This window comes from Ovis canadensis, chromosome 14 (assembly GCF_042477335.2).
Source record: "Ovis canadensis isolate MfBH-ARS-UI-01 breed Bighorn chromosome 14, ARS-UI_OviCan_v2, whole genome shotgun sequence".
In the NCBI taxonomy this organism is placed as follows: Eukaryota; Metazoa; Chordata; class Mammalia; order Artiodactyla; family Bovidae; genus Ovis; species Ovis canadensis.
In genome coordinates, this window is record NC_091258.1 from 79,007,439 (window position 1) to 79,023,128 (window position 15,690).

The following is a 15,690-nucleotide window of genomic DNA, read 5'->3' on the forward strand; positions in this document are numbered from 1 at the left end:
GAGGACTTCCAATGATGGGTAAAGACACGATGATGGTGGACAGTACTGGAAGCAGAGGCGAGGTCTCCCACTCACTCCTCTAAGAAGGGTTTAAACAGGGTCTCAGCTATTGGTGTCAGGTGAGCTTGGCTCATCTGTCAGAAGGCTCTCTCCAGGCCCAGGAAAATCTGATTGCAAGTGAGTAGCTGGCTCTTCAGGACTACATACGGATATGCACACAACTCATGACACATTAACGCAGCCAATGGTGCAGAGCATCGCGGGGTGAGCAGAGGAGAATGAGCGACAGACACGGAGGCCAGAGCAGTGGGCAAACAGCCAAGGCAAGGAAGACGAAGAGAAGTGTCACGTGCCAAGAAGGGCGAGGAAAGGGAGAAGCGAGGTACTTTATGGGCCTCGGCAAGAAAACACTGGTGAACACAAAGTAGGCTGACGGTACAATGTGAGCCCTCAGATGGCTCTCTCAGCTCCCTGCTCTGGGCTGTCAGTGTGGCTGGAGACAGGTCCACTCACAGGCACTCGGGACTTTCTGCCTTTTTGCCACTGGGCAACTACATGGGGTCTGGAAGGTGGAAGTTGTAAAAAAAAAAAAAAAAAAAAAAAGCACAGATGAGTGGCCCAGATAGACCCATCTCAGAGAGAAGAAAAGGTTAAAATTAAAAAGACAAAAAACCACATAGGAAGATTTGGCAGAACACCCCTATGCCCTCCACAAGCAATCACATGTCAATAGCTACAATTTCTGGCAAAGTCAGTCCCTGAGAACTGTCAGCCAGAGGATGGGGGCAGAACATAGACATAGATGCATCATGGATCTGGAAGTGCCCAAGCCAGGGAGAATCTGTGAAGCCAACTCAAGAGCCCTGAACTCTTAACCTTATCCAGAAAGGCTTTGGGCAGCAGATGTCAGGACTGCTCAGCGAGGGGACACTACACACAGCCTTGGGCATCCACAGCCCCTACCCTTGGAACCAAGATGGGAGGAGGAAGAGCCCCTGATTTGGCAGGACAGGAAGAGCTGCCCACAGGGCACCAGGGAAAAACCGAACCCAAGGACACTGCAGCAGGTGTGTGGGCCTGTGGCAGGCAGCCTTTCCAATGGCACCAGGAAGACCTGTTGCCCAGTGTTCTTGCCCTTGCACGAGCCACTTCCCTTGAACAGAGGCTGCATTGACTAACCCATTTCTAAGAACAGAACACAGAACAGAACATTTTTCCAACAGGGAAAAATGATGGGATCACTGTTTCCAGGTTGGATTAGAAAAAGACAAGCTATCATCCTGGACATTCTCTCTGCTCAGAGAGAAGGTTCCTTCACTGCTGTGAGATGCACTACAGAAAGGCTACGGTGACAAGGAAGCCAGGAGGCCTCTGACCAACAGCCTTACAGTCCAACAAGCCACAAGAAATGACCTCTTGGAAACATAAAACATGAGTCAGTTTGTGAGTGAGATCCTCCCGAGAATGGCCTTCAGATGAGAACAGTTCGGCTGGGAGCTTGATAGAAGCCTCATGACAGACCCTGAGCCAAAAGCACCAGGTGAGGTGTGACGAGTTCCTGACACACTGAAACTTACATAAGGCCTTCTAATTGTTTTATGTCACTCACTTTTGGAGTAGTTTGACATGTACCAATAGGTAACTGAAACAGGGACTTACCCAAGGCAGCCACATGTCTGAAGTTCTCCATCATCACATCACAGTACAGGAGTCTCTAGCTTCTTCCAGCAGCTCCCACTCCTCCCGGGAGAAGTACACAAACACATCCTTGAAGGTCACATCACCCTGCCACAATGCAGACAGCTGAGCCCACAGACAACAGGACTCTCCAGGCCCTGCACACACCTCCCACCCTGTCTCCTCTGCTCCCCAGCCTCCCAACTTGGAGGTGATACTCGGCCGTGACACCGCTCCTGGCCACCCTCTCCTGTCCCTCTGATCACTGTGTGAAGCCCAGAGCAAAATCAGGCAGGCGGGCAGACAGAGACTATGTAAGCCATGGGTCCAGCAAGAAGGGCACCAAACACTCTCCCGCTGGCATCCTTCTGACCATGCCTCCCAGAAACAACTTTAAGGCCATCAGTCCAGGCTCCTCCCACCATGTACATCACTCTGAACCACACCTTCCTCATATCTGGGGTCCCCCTCCATTAACACTAAAAACTTTCCAGTCCACACTTCCAAGGCACACCCCACCCCTGAAACCACTCTGCACAGTGGCCAGGAAGAACTCTTTTGTGTTTATGACAGGCTCTACTGCCACCCCGGTGCCTGAGCAAGACACCCAGTCCTCAGTGCCCAGTTGGGACTTTCTTTGCCACCATCAACACTTCTGTGGACCACTGTAGTAGCCTCCTCCCTCATGCCCACACTCCATTCTTAACCAGACAGCAGCCAGAGGGAGCCTGTTTTGATTCAGAGCATCTCTCTTCTCTTCCAAATCGACCATGTCTTTTGTGCATGCCACATATTCACTTAGTCATGTCTGCCTGTTTGGGACCCCAAGGACTGCAGCCCACCTCGTTTCTCTATGGTATTTCCCAGGCAAGACTACGGGAATGGGGTGCCATTCCCTCCTCCAGGGGACCTTCCTCACCCAGGGATCAAACCTATGTCTCTTGCATCTTCTACACTGCAGACGGAATCTTTACCACTGAGGCATCCCGGAAGCTCATGTCTTTCATCACCTTCAAAACAGAAGCCCAGCTCCTCAGCCTGCTGTTTTTGCCCAACTTCTGGCCTTTTTCTCAACAGACAGAATTAAGGCCTGTGGTTTCTTGATGATGCCCAACTCAATCTTAACCCCTTAAGCACTTGTGCAAGTGGTTCCTGAGTCTAATACACCCTTCCACTCCTCCTCCTACAGGCTGCTTAAAGCAGGAACCTCTTCATATAACTCTTGGCTTAGATTCAGGGTGCTGGGCTAGAACAGGACTCCTACTCTAAGGCCCCCAGGCTCAAGCACAGGGGGAGGGACAGGTGAAGAGTCCCAGAGCATCACTACTTCTCATCACAAAATCTCCACCGGCCCTAGTTTAAAAACATACAAAATCCATACACTCTGTAACGTCCACTTTCGGACCCACCATCAACACACCTGGGCAATTGCAGTCAATTCCGCCTGGTCTCCCTGCCACCCTCAGGCTTCCCCAATCTTTCCACTGAACTTAGAGGGAGCCTGTCAACACAGACGTCAGATCACCTCCCTTCTCTGTTATAAACCTTCTGTGGTTCCCATCACCGTCAGAACAGAGGTCCAGCTCCCCAGCCTGCCATACCAGTTCAGACTGCTGACTGCCTGCTCTCTGTTCTCAGCACACATAACCGCAGAGACCTGCCGTTTCCAGAAAGTGCCTAATTCATCCTCACCTCCAAGTGTTTGTACCTGGGGCTCCTAAGCCCTGCAAACCATTTCGCACCTCATCCCATCAACACTGGGAAGGGGTTCCTTGCCACATGTTCACCGTCACTCACCGCCCTTCACCGCCTTCATACTCAAGAGAAGGCAGCGACCAAGACCAAGTTCGGAAAGCCTGAGAACACAACATTCCCCACACCTCAGTCGGGAAGGCTTGAGGACTTTCCACTCACCTGAGCCGGGTCCATAAGCGCGGCAGCCGCCATGGGGTCCTATGAGCAGAACCGGGCTGAAAAGGCGGTGGAACCCGCACCCTCCCCTGGGTGCGGTGAGCCCGAGAGGACGGTCGAGTTCTGAGCCCCAATCTCCTTCTGGTCAAAAGGCGCAGAAGCTTAGGATGCTGCCTCCGGAAGTGGACGAGGACAGAGGGTGGTTGCGAAGGCCTCCGAAGGAGCGCAGCCTCAGGCGACAGCTTCACGATAGGCGGCCCGTCCCACGACAGCAACCATGTTTCGTAATAACCAAGCGGATAGAAGTCCCACCTTTTTTTCTGTCCTCTGTTGGCCTCTCCAGGGCCTCCCCAAAAGCGGACCCCAGTGAGGACTCCCAGCCTACACAGGCACTCCAAAATCCCGGGCACCAGCAAAAGACATCACAACCGTGAGGCCAGAAATCCCACCTCTGCTTGCAAGGGCCTCTGGAAGCGCCCATCTTCTGGGCGGCCACTGGCACAGCGCGCATGCGCTGGGCAGAGACCTCTGGGTAAAGGAGTTTGTGCACCCAGTCCACCCAGGCAAAGGGCAGGTTTCGGGTTCTCCCTGATAGTTGCAGAGGCGGATGGAGGCGGAAAGGTCAGGGAGAAACTATGTTCTGAAGCACCAGACCTCCTGGTAAAGGCAACGCGCCCCTATTTCCATGGTGACCTGTGACAACACTGTGACCCTCAGTTCTCAGCCGTAGGTTATTCAACATGGGCGGATCCCCTTCTAAGCCAGAAGAAGCGCCTTTGGAGTGTATCCTTCAGTTCAGTTCAGTCGCTCAGTCGTGTCCGACTCTTTGCGACCCCATGAATCGCAGCACGCCAGGCCTCCCTGTCCATCACCATCTCCCGGAGTTCACTCAGACTCACGTCCATCAAGTCGGTGATGCCATCCAGCCATCTCATCCTCTGTCGTCCCCTTCTCCTCCTGCCCCCAATCCCTCCCAGCATCAGAGTGTTTTCCAATGAGTCAACTCTTGGCATGAGGTGGCCAAAGTACTGGAGTTTCAGCTTTAGTATCATTCCTTCCAAAGAAATCCCAGGGCTGATCTCCTTTAGAATGGACTGGTTGGATCACCTTGTAGTCCAAGGGACTCTCAAGAGTCTTCTCCAACACCACAGTTCAAAAGCATCAATTCTTTGGCGCTCAGCTTTCTTCACAGTGCAACTCTCACATCCATACAGACCACTGGGAAAACCATAGCCTTGACTAGACAGACCTTTGTTGGCAAAGTAATGTCTCTGCTTCCAACAACCTCAGATATGCAGATGACAGAACCCTTATGGCAGAAAGTGAAGAGGAGCTAAAAAGCCTCTTGATGAAAGTGAAAGAGGAGAGCGAAAAAGTTGGCTTAAAGCTCAACATTCAGAAAGCGAAGATCAGGGCATCTGGGTCCCATCACTTCATGGGAAATAGATGGGGAAACAGTGGGAACAGTGTCAGACTTTATTTTTGGGGGCTCCAAAATCACTGCAGATGGGGATTGAAGCCATAAAATTAAAAGACGCTTACTCCTTGGAAGAAAAGTTATGACCAACCTAGATAGTATATTCAAAAGCAGAGACATTGGAGTGTATCCTTAAGAATTGGAAATTCTTCAAAATCAAAGGGTTTTTTAACCCTTCTTTTTTAAGAAGAGACTTAAATTCTATTGTAACAGTGCCTGGCCTTTTGATCAGTTGGGGAATGGAGAAAAACGGCCTCCAAACAAGTCTCTATATTAATAATACCATTCTGCAGTTGAATCTTTATTGCTGCTGAATGGGCATGTGGAGTGAGATTGCCTCCTGCCTGCCTCAAGAGAAGCAGAAAGGGCAGACTTCCCACCTCCCAGATCTCGGGCTGGTCCAGCGTTTCCAAGCTCCCCACCAAGTAAACACATCCGTATTTACAAAATGTCACCCACGGTGCACACCAACAGACCCGCCCAGACATCATCCTCCAGAACGAAGTGCCTGAATCTTCAGTGATCGTGTGACAGGTGTGGTGCAGTGCCTTCTGGGTAAAGTAGTTCACTGGGTCCCAGGTCCAGATAAGGGGAGGTGCTCCCCAGATCCGGAAAAGGTTCCCCCACACCACGGAAGTGTTGCTGGAGAGGAGGATCCTTAGGCTCTGAGGCGCAGGCGGGGTTTCAGGTTTCTTAAAGGGGATGCGATGCACCTAGATTTCCATGGACTGGACTGTGGTGGTGGTAGTGGTTTAGTCTCTAAGTCGTGTCTGACTCTTGTGACCTTGTGGACTGTAGCCCGCCAGGCTCCTCTGCCCATGGAGATTCTCCAGGCAAGAATACTGGAGTGGGTTGCCATTTCCTTCTCTGGGGGATCTTCCCAACCCAGTAATCAAACCCAGATCTCCTCCATTGCAGGCATAGTCTTTACTGTCTGAGCTACACGGGAAGCCTTGTGGGTTTCAGATTTCTTAAAGGGGATGCACTTAGATTTCCATGGACTGGACTGTAGGTCCTTCATTCTGTCCACTCTCTTCCCACTTAGCCAGTTACTGGAACACATGCCCGTTTGGAAGGGGCTTATCCATTCTAAAGGGCTTCCCTGGTGGTTCAGATGGTAAAGCATCTGCCTGCAATGCAGGAGACCCGGGTTCGATCCCTGGGTCGGAAAGAGCCCCTGAAGAAGGAAGTGGCAACCCACACCAGTACTCTTGCCTGGAAAATTCCATGGACGGAGGAGCCTGGTAGACTGCACTCCATGGGGTCTCAAAGAGTTGGACACGACTGAGCGACTTCACTTTATCAATTCTACATTGCTGCAATCTCCCCCAGTCCCTATTAACCCAGTCACTGTTTCTGTACACAATATGGTTCCCACCCCTAGGCCTTCTGAGATCTTAAGTCCATGGACATATACCTACATGAGTTTTTTTTCTTCAGGGACACACAGCTCCTACGGTGGATCTCAGAAGACAGCTCTTTCTCAATTTTGCCATGGGACATTCACTAAATTTAAGGGCCCCAACTCAGGCTACTGCCAAATACCGCTGTTTGCAAACCATCTGCCCCAAGTGACTGTGGATCCACAAATAATTTTCACATCTAGGGCATGAGATCCTGGTGCAGGGGCCCTTCAGATTTTCCTAGGAAGTCTCAGGAAGCAATACAAGTAGGCCAGATTTACATTGAGAGCCGTTCGTTGTCCTCCTGCTATTTCCTTTAGGGCATAAAAAGTTAAATAGTAAAGATAGCTTAAACAATACGACTGAGGGGAGGAATGGAATAGGAAGTTAGGATTAGCAGATGTAAACTCTTATACATGGAATGGATAAACAACAAGATCCTACTGTAAAGCACAGGGAACTCTATTTAATACCCTATTATAAACCATACTTGAAAAGGATATTTTTTAAAAAGAATATATATGTATAATTGGTCACTTTGCTGGGTAGCAGTAATTAACCCAACATTGTAAATGAACTATACTTCAATTTAAAAAAAAAAAGAACTTTATTGCAAGAACCAGGAAGGCTGGCCTGGAGTTTGAGGAGCGGATAAAATGGAGGCTGGAAAAATCTGTCAAGACTATCAGGAGACAATCACTAATGACCCTGAACAAGGGAAACCTCTGAAAACTGCCAGCAAAACCAGATCCAGTCCTCTGGCAAAGCTAGGTGATGTCCACACCGTAACCAACTAAGGGGGTGGGGCATGAATTCTTACCAAAGGGCTCAAATGGCTGGCGATACTCCAGATAAAGCAAGTGAAAGTGAAAGTCACTCAGTTGTGTCCAACTCTCTGTGACCCCATGGACTCCAGGCCAGAATACTGGAGTATTTTTGTGTAAAAAAAAAAAAAAAAAAATTACTAAGTAGACACAGTGAAAAGACAACCCTCAGAGTGGAAGAAAATATTTGCAAACTATTTAATAAGTTAATACACAGAATATATAAGAACTCAAATATCTAAATAACAATAACAATGACCATAATAACATTAAAAAATGGGCAATGGATCAGAAGAGACATTTTCTCAAAGGACTAATACAAACAGCCAACAAGGAGATGAAAAACTGCTCAACATCATTAAATGCAAATCAAAATCACAATGAAATATCACCTCATGTCCCTTCAGTTCAGTTGAGTCGCTCAGTCGTGTCCGACTCTTTGTGATCCCATGAATCGCAGCACGCCAGGCCTCCCTGTCCATCACCATCTCCCGGAGTTCACTCAAACTCATGTCCATCGAGTCGGTGATGCCATCCAGACATCTCATCCTTGGTCGACCCCCTCTCCTCCCGCCTCCAATCCCTCCCAGCATCAGAGTCTTTTCCAATGAGTCAACTCTTCCCATGAGGTGGCCAAAGTACTGGAGTTTCAGCTTTAGCATCATTCCTTCCAAAGAAATCCCAGGGCTGATCTCTTTCAGAATGGACTGGTTGGATCTCCTTGAAGTCCAAGGGACTCTCAAGAGTCTTCTCCAACACCACAGTTCAAAAGCATCAATTCTTCGGCGCTCAGCTTTCTTCACAGTCCAACTCTCACATCCATACATGATCACAGGAAAACCCATAGCCTTGACTAGACGGACCTTAGTCGGCAAAGTAATGTCTCTGCTTTTGAATATACTATCTAGGTTGGTCATAACTTTCCTTCCAAGGAGTAAGTGTCTTAATTTCATGGCTGCAGTCACCATCTGCAGTGATTCTGGAGCCCAAAAAAATAAAGTCTGACACTGTTTCCACATCTACTTCCCATGAAGTGATGGGACCAGATGCCATGAGCTTCGTTTTCTGAATGTTGAGCTTTAGGCCAACTTTTTCGCTCTCCTCTTTCACTTTCATCAAGAGGCTTTTTAGTTCCTCTTCACTTTCTGCCATAAGCGTGGTGTCATCTGCATATCTGAGGTTACTGATATTTCTCCCAGCAATCTTGATTCCAGCTTGTGTTTCTTCCAGCCCAGCGTTTCTCATGATGTACTCTGCATAGAAGTTAAATAAGCAGGGTGACAATATACAGCCTTGACATACTCCTTTTCCTATTTGGAACCAGTCTGTTGTTCCATGTCCAGTTCTAACTGTTGCTTCCTGACCTGCATACAGATTTCTCAAGAGGCAGGTCAGGTGGTCTGGTATTCCCATCTCTCTCAGAATTTTCCACAGTTTATTGTGATCCACACAGTCAAAGGCTTTGGCATAGTCAATAAAGCAGAAATAGATATTTTTCTGGAACTCTCTTGCTTTTTCCATGATCCAGCGGATGTTGGCAATTTGATCTCTGGTTCCTCTGCCTTTTCTAAAACCAGCTTGAACGTCAGGGAGTTCACATATTGCTGAATCCTGGCTTGGAGAATTTTGAGCATTACTTTACTAGCATGTGAGATGAGTGCAATTGTGCAGTAGTTTGAACATTCTTTGGCATTGCCTTTCTTTGGAATTGGAATGAAAACTGACCCTTTCCAGTCCTGTGGCCACTGTTGAGTTTTCGAAAGTTGCTGGCATATTGAGTGCAGCACTTTCACAGCATCATAGGATAGTGTTACAAAAAATAAAACAAGGAGAAAATAAAAATATTGCTGAGAGTGTAGAGAAATTGGAAACCTCGAGCTGTGTCAATGTAAAACAGTCCAACTACCACGGAAAACAGCCCCTCAGTTCCTCAAAAGAAATAAATATTGAATTACTATATGATCCAAAATCTCTGTCTGGGAATATACCTTAAAAGGATTGAAAGCAGGGCCTCAAAGAAATATTTATGCCATCATATTTATAACAGCATTACATACAACAGCCAAATAGGGAAAGCAACTCAAGTGCCCAATGATGAAAGGAAACAGAAAAAGTACGATGTACAGAAGATGGAGCATTACTCAAAATAGGAATGAAATTCTGACACATGCTAGAACATGGAGGAACCCTAAGAACATTATGCTCAGTTAAATATGCCAGCCACAAAAGAAGAATAACCTGATGACTCTTATATAAGTTACCCAGGGAGAACAATTCATACACGGAAAGCAGAATAGTTGTTGTCAGTCAATAAGAGGGGGGACGAAGAATTGCTGTCTGATGGGTTTAGTTTTATCAGATGAAAAGACTTTTGAATATTTGTGCACAATGTGAATGTTTTATTACTACTGAACTTACACTTAAATATGGTTGACTGTAAATCTATGTTACATGTACTTCACAATTAGAAAAATTTTAAACACCTATATAGCAGTCCATCCCAGCGCCAAATCAGACCAGACTTTGCTTTGAAGTCTTCCCCTGTTTGCAATACTCTTTAGTGTGAACTTCTTGGTGTCGAAGGAGGTGGGAGTTTTGGCTAAAGCCTCTCCCACAGCTGGCACATTCATAAGGCCTTTCCCCAGTATGAACTCTCCGATGTTTAATGAGGCTGGAGTTGTACCTAAAGACTTTCCCACATTCTCTGCACTCATAAGGCTTTTCTCCAGTGTGGACTCTCTGATGAATAATGAGGGTGGAGCTGTCCATAAAGAATTTCCCGCATTTGCTACATTCATAAGATTTTTCTCTGGTGTGGACGTTTTGGTGCCGAATGAGGTGGGAGTTTTGACTGAAGAGTCTACCACATACACTGCACTCATAAGGTCTTTCTCCAGTGTGATTTCTCCGATGCCTGATGTGATTTGAGTTATGCCTAAAGAGTTTCCCACATAAGCTGCACTCATAAGGCCTTTCTCCAATGTGCACTTTCTGATGCCTCTCAAGTGTGAAGCGGTACCTAAAGAATTTCCCACATTTGCTGCATTCAAAACGCCTTCCCCGAGTGTGAACTCTCTGATGAATAATGAGCCTGGAGCTGTCTACAAAAAATTTCTTGCACACACTGCACTCATATGGTTTTTCTCCAATGTGAACTCCCTGATGTCTTTTGAGCGTGAAGCTGTACCTAAAGAATTTCCCACATTCGCTGCATTTATATGGCTTTTCTCCTGTGTGAACTCTCTGATGAACAGTGAGTGTGAAGCTGTCCTTAACGCACTTCCCACACTGGCTGCACTCATAATGCACTGACCTAGTGTGAACTCTATGGTGTGCAGCAAAGCCAGACTTTTGTGCAGAGAACCTTCCACATCCAAGTTGCTCAGAGAGTCTTGTCTCAGTATTGGTTTTCTGCTGCTGAACCAGGTGGAACTTTCTGATGAAGGTCTTCCGGCTTTCACAGCAAAGGTTTTTCTGGTGCTCAACAATTGTGTGTTCTTGGCTAAAGGTCTTCCCACATTCACTGCACTTGTCATCATTCTGTCCACTTTCAGAGGCTGCCCTGCCCTCCATGTCACTGTGTGGTTTCCCTTCCATGTGAAGGGCCTGGTGCTGGAGAATGCTGGATTGGGCTAGGAACTCCTGCCCTCTCACCCGACATGGACAGGTCTGATCTGTCACGTGAACACTGTCGTTCTTCACACAGAAAGTCTTCCCCTCACCCCATCCAAGGGGTCTCCTTTGACATGGCTCCTTTGGATGCTGGGAAGGACTCTCCCCACATGCAGACACCTCCTGCTCAGGCTGTGTCCCACCGTGCCCAGCCAGGAACAAAGTGTCTTTCAAGAGTGGGCCACACATCTTACAGGGTTGAGGCTTCTGGATGCATAGGCCTGGCTGTGGAGTCTTGACCTGTGACCATGCAGCCACATCATGCTGCTCTGAAAGGGCCACCTCATCCTGGGTGGTATGCTGACAACCTGGAAGGAGAGATGCCAACAAAGGCAGTCCCATCAGTGTGTCTCAGACTGGCCCAGTGATAAGTCTGTGGGATTGCAGAGGCCTGGGGCTAGAACCCATGTGAGGAAGGCCTGGGGTGCAGAGTGGAGATTGGGAGGCTCATCTGAGGGCAGAGCCCAGACAACTGACCGGCCAGGGCAGGAGGAAGGGGTATGGTGCATGGAGGGGAGGAAGGTCTACAGCTCACTTCAACAAGGCCTGACTACTGGTAACTGGAGAGCAATGTGTAGAAGGCTCTGTCCAGACCCCAAATGTCTAAATGCAACATGGCAGTTGGACTACAAGGAGTATTTAAGGATGCATGCATATGTTCCACCACTTCAAATGGAGCTTATGTTGAGAACACTGCAAAAGGAGCAGTGGAAAGGAATGGATGAGAGCCAGGGCCAAAAGTGAAGAGTCAAAAGATCAATTGGGAAGAAAAGGAGGAAGTGAGGTGTGGACTCTGGCACCACACACTACTGGATATAGGACACATGCCCCGTGTGACAGGACCCCAGCTCTGATGTCTCACCATTTCCTCACCCCCACGTACCAGGGCTATGCGCTCTTGAGCCTCTCCTGACCTTACGGAAATAATGTCCACCCTGTCAGGCACTCAGGGCCCTCCTATTGCTCAGGGTAAGCAACCACCTGGGCCTGAAGAGACCACTCAAAGAGGAAAGACTGGGAGAGGGATGGGGCCCACTGTATGAAATCCCATACTCTGAAATGATCAATACGAGGACAAAGGAGGGTCTAAACATTCCAGTGGTAGATCAATGAAGTAGAACACTCCCTCTCACCAGACACGAAATGAACTCAAAATGGGTTATAGACTTAAACATAAGTCATGACACCATAAAACTCCTAGAAGAAAACATAGGCAAAACATTCTCTGACATAAATCAGACCAGTATTTTCTTAGGTCAGTCTCCCAATGTGACAGAAATAAAAACAAAAATCAAGAAATGGGACCTATTCAAATTTACAAGCTTTTGCACAACAGAGGAAACCATAAATGAAACGAGAAAACAACCTACAGAATGAGAACCAACTGTGGGAAGGTCAGAGGCACCCCTAGAAAGTGACGAAGAGCAAAGCCCAGCCCAGGATGCTGTGGTGGGCAGGGGGGCCTTACCTACGGAGGACAGAAGTGCAACGTTCTGCACCATCACTTGATAGTACAGGAGTCTCTGAGCCTCATCAAGAAGTCCCCACTCCTCCTGGGAGAAATATATGGCCACGTCCTCAAAGACCACAAGGCCCTGTAATAAAATTAAGATAGTTCACCCCGTAAGCAGCTGCACGTGCAGTATTTCCTTCAATTTTGTATTGGTCTACTCTTCATCCACCAATTCCAGGGCCAAACTAACCACCAAATGTGTTTATATCTCCCCTGCCATTTGGAGTCTGTGGTCTGACATGTATGAGCACTCAGTCACTCAGTAGTTGTGTCCTACTCTTTGCGACCCCATGGACTGCAGTCTGCCAGGCTCCTCTGCCCTTGGAATTCTCAAGGCAGGAATACTAGAGTGGTTGCCCTGCCCACCTCCAGGGGATTTTCCCACCCCTGGTATTGAACCCGTGTCTCTTGCGTCTCCTGCATTGGCAGGTGGATTCTTTTACACTGAGCCACCTGGGAACCCCTCTGTGGTCTGAACCACCTCCTTATCGAACTCTCACAAACCAAGTCAGTATTTTAGAAGGCACAAGGGACTCAGTGTCTCCATCTGTAAAATGGGAATAAGGATGGTTTCAATTCAGAGGGCTGAGACTGATATCAAACATAAGAAGTACACACTATGTGTCAGTGGTACCATCCACACAACCAAGGGTTTTGTGTGCACTTTCAGTGGAAATGAATTGGTACAGTTTCAAAAGTTGGGTGTGTATTTTTCCTACTTTTTAAGGTTTTAAGATGTGAGAAGTAAAATTTCACATTGTAAGCAAATACGTAAATGTATATTATCATGCAAACCAATGATTAAGTGTCTGGATAAATTTAACTAATTCAATATGTTCATTTCTAATGGCCTACCTACATGTGTATATTTAGAGGGATATCGGTTCATTAGTGTTTAAATCAGTAACTGTGTCATGTACTCTTAAGTTAATGAGGTGCAGGAAGGCACTGAGCAAGCGAATCAGCTACTAGGCCTTTTGAGCCTGCCTGTTACACAGTAGCCTGGAGGGAGCTGCAGGGAGCCCTGGGCTGGACAGCGCACCACCCCTCTTGCTCTGAGGGCTTGAGGAGATGAGGCAATGCCCTGGTCTGGGACCGGCTGCTCCAGTAGCTCAGGTGACCTCTGCCGTGTTCTATAGGGAGTGGTTTTGAGGGCCTGCGAAACCGTGCAGTGGGGAGAATCTATACCAACTCACCACTCAACCTCCTTCCCAGGTCAGCTCCTGAGTCCACCTGAATGGATCCTTCTACACACAGACCAGAATCCATCCTATAGCAGGGCTGCTCCCTCCTACACCCATCTGTGCCCTCACCTCTAGTCTCAGGCCCTCACTTGAGCTTCTGACTCACAGGGTATAAATCACACATTCCCAAGACCCCTTTCTTGGGTTTGAATAAACTGCTAGTACAGGTCCCAGAAATGAAAAGAACACTTTACTTACTAGACTACTGGTTGATTATAAAAGCGCACAGCTCAAGAACAGACAGGCGGAAGAGAGCTTCCACATTCTCTGGAACTTCACCTCAACAGCACCTCCTTATCTTCCCAAACCGGAAGCTCTCCGAACCCTGGCCTTTTGGGGTTTTTTAATGGCTCCATTATACAGGCAAGACTGATTCAATAATTGTCTTTGGGGGCTTCCCTGGTGGGTCAATGGTAATAAATCTGCCTGCCAATGCCGGGAAACGCGGGTTCCATCCCTGATCCGGGAAGATCCCACAGGCCTCAGAGGAACTAAGGCCGTGTGGTACAAGTACTGAGCCTGCACTCTAGAGCCTGGGAACCACAACTACTGAGCCCACGTGTGGCAAGTACTGCACAGACCTAGAGCCCATGCTCCCCAATATGAGAAGCTACTGCAGTTGAGAAACCTGTGCACGTAACAGTAGTTCCCACCCCTGCCCCCGCCGCAACTAGAGAAAGCCCAGTGGGCAGCAAGGAAGACCCCAAACTGCCAAAAATATATAAAACTATTTTTTAAATAATAATAATAAGTGGCTATGGGAGCCAGATTCAACGTCCAGACCCTCTCCTCTCCTTGAACGGGCGTGAGGTGGGACTGAAACAGGCAGCCCTCAAATTCTAAAATTGGTTCTCCTGGTAATCAGCTACCATCTTGAGGTGCTTCCACAAGTCAGCTCACTCACATTACAAGACACAATCACTCTCAACACTTAGGAAATTCCAAGTGTCCTGGCAGTTGTGAGTCTACAACTGTGGGTCAAGACCAAATACACAAGGGAAATACATTATGATCATCCGAATGAACACATCTATATTGCTTCTAAATCACAATATCACAGGTCCTGTCTTCCTCATTCCCTTCCCAACCTTCCACGATTCCCATCCGCTTAGGATGTCGTTTCAGGTGAGACAGCTCGTTCCCCTCTGTCCCCGGAAAAAAAGTGACCCCAAGTTTTCCCAGTGCTCCGGACTCGTGAGCATCTGCAAGCCGTGCACCGTCGCCCCCGAGGGAACTCTCTCCCTACCCCTGTCCACTGGCTGAAGGGCGACCCCTCACAAGGCTGCCCTCAGTTCTGGACTCCATGGCTGACAGGGCCACTCCGTCCGGATCTGGGACTCGGAAGCTGGAGTCAGGCCGGGTGGGGGCCGGGAGACGCAGAACCCACCTGAGCCGGCGTCATCGCCGCGGCCTCGGTCGCCGGTCGTGGGAAGAGCGAGGACGGACCGAGGGCACTGCCGTCAACTACGGGCTCAGGGGGACTCACAGCCGCCACTGGGCAGCGGGGCCAACGCACCTCCTGTCGCTTTCCGCTCCGTCTCTTCGGTGCCCACCATGCGACTGAAAACCCCTGAACAAGTGAGCAGCTGGACAGCAGCTCAAAGACGAAAGGCAAACGCCGGAAGTCCCGCCCCCAGGCGATGCGTACGAACGTATGCGAGGCTCTCTTCAGCTTTTTCTGGCTCAGCCTACACCGCCTAGCATTGTAGAGATTTCTGGGTAATGTAGTTTCCGCTGGCGCAACGCCTATCAACTCTCAGAGTTGCCTAGAGTCCCTCTGGCGCGCTGGGAAACGGAGTTGCCAGTCTCTTAAGATGTAAAGAGGAGGTGGCACGAATACACAGAGGAACTGTAGAAAGGAGATCTTCAGTTCAGTACAGTTCAGTCGCTCAGTCGTGTCCGACTCTTTGTGACCCCGTGAATCGCAGCATGCCAGGCCTCCCTGTCCATCACCATCTTCCGGAGTTCA

The 15,690-nt window shown here is 48.5% G+C and overlaps 1 protein-coding gene across 1 annotated transcript; it reads right to left on the reverse strand.

Annotated features, from left to right (window-relative positions):
• Positions 1-9,670: 9,670 nt before the first annotated feature.
• Positions 9,671-15,350, reverse strand: LOC138419353 (zinc finger protein 17-like). Its single transcript, XM_069552138.1, has 3 exons — positions 15,109-15,350; positions 12,433-12,559; positions 9,671-11,272 (listed from the first exon to the last, which is right to left on the reverse strand). Exons 1-3 carry the CDS (start codon positions 15,121-15,123, stop codon positions 9,804-9,806), a joined length of 1,611 nt encoding a protein of 536 aa, XP_069408239.1. The 5' UTR covers positions 15,124-15,350; the 3' UTR covers positions 9,671-9,803.
• Between the last annotated feature and the right edge of the window lie 340 nt (positions 15,351-15,690).

Coding starts and splice junctions, on each gene's coding strand:
- LOC138419353 (XM_069552138.1), bottom strand. Junction 11,273..12,432: donor TGCACTTCTGTCCTCCGTAG/GTAAGGCCCCCC, acceptor CTCTCCTTCCAG/GTTGTCAGCATACCACCCAG.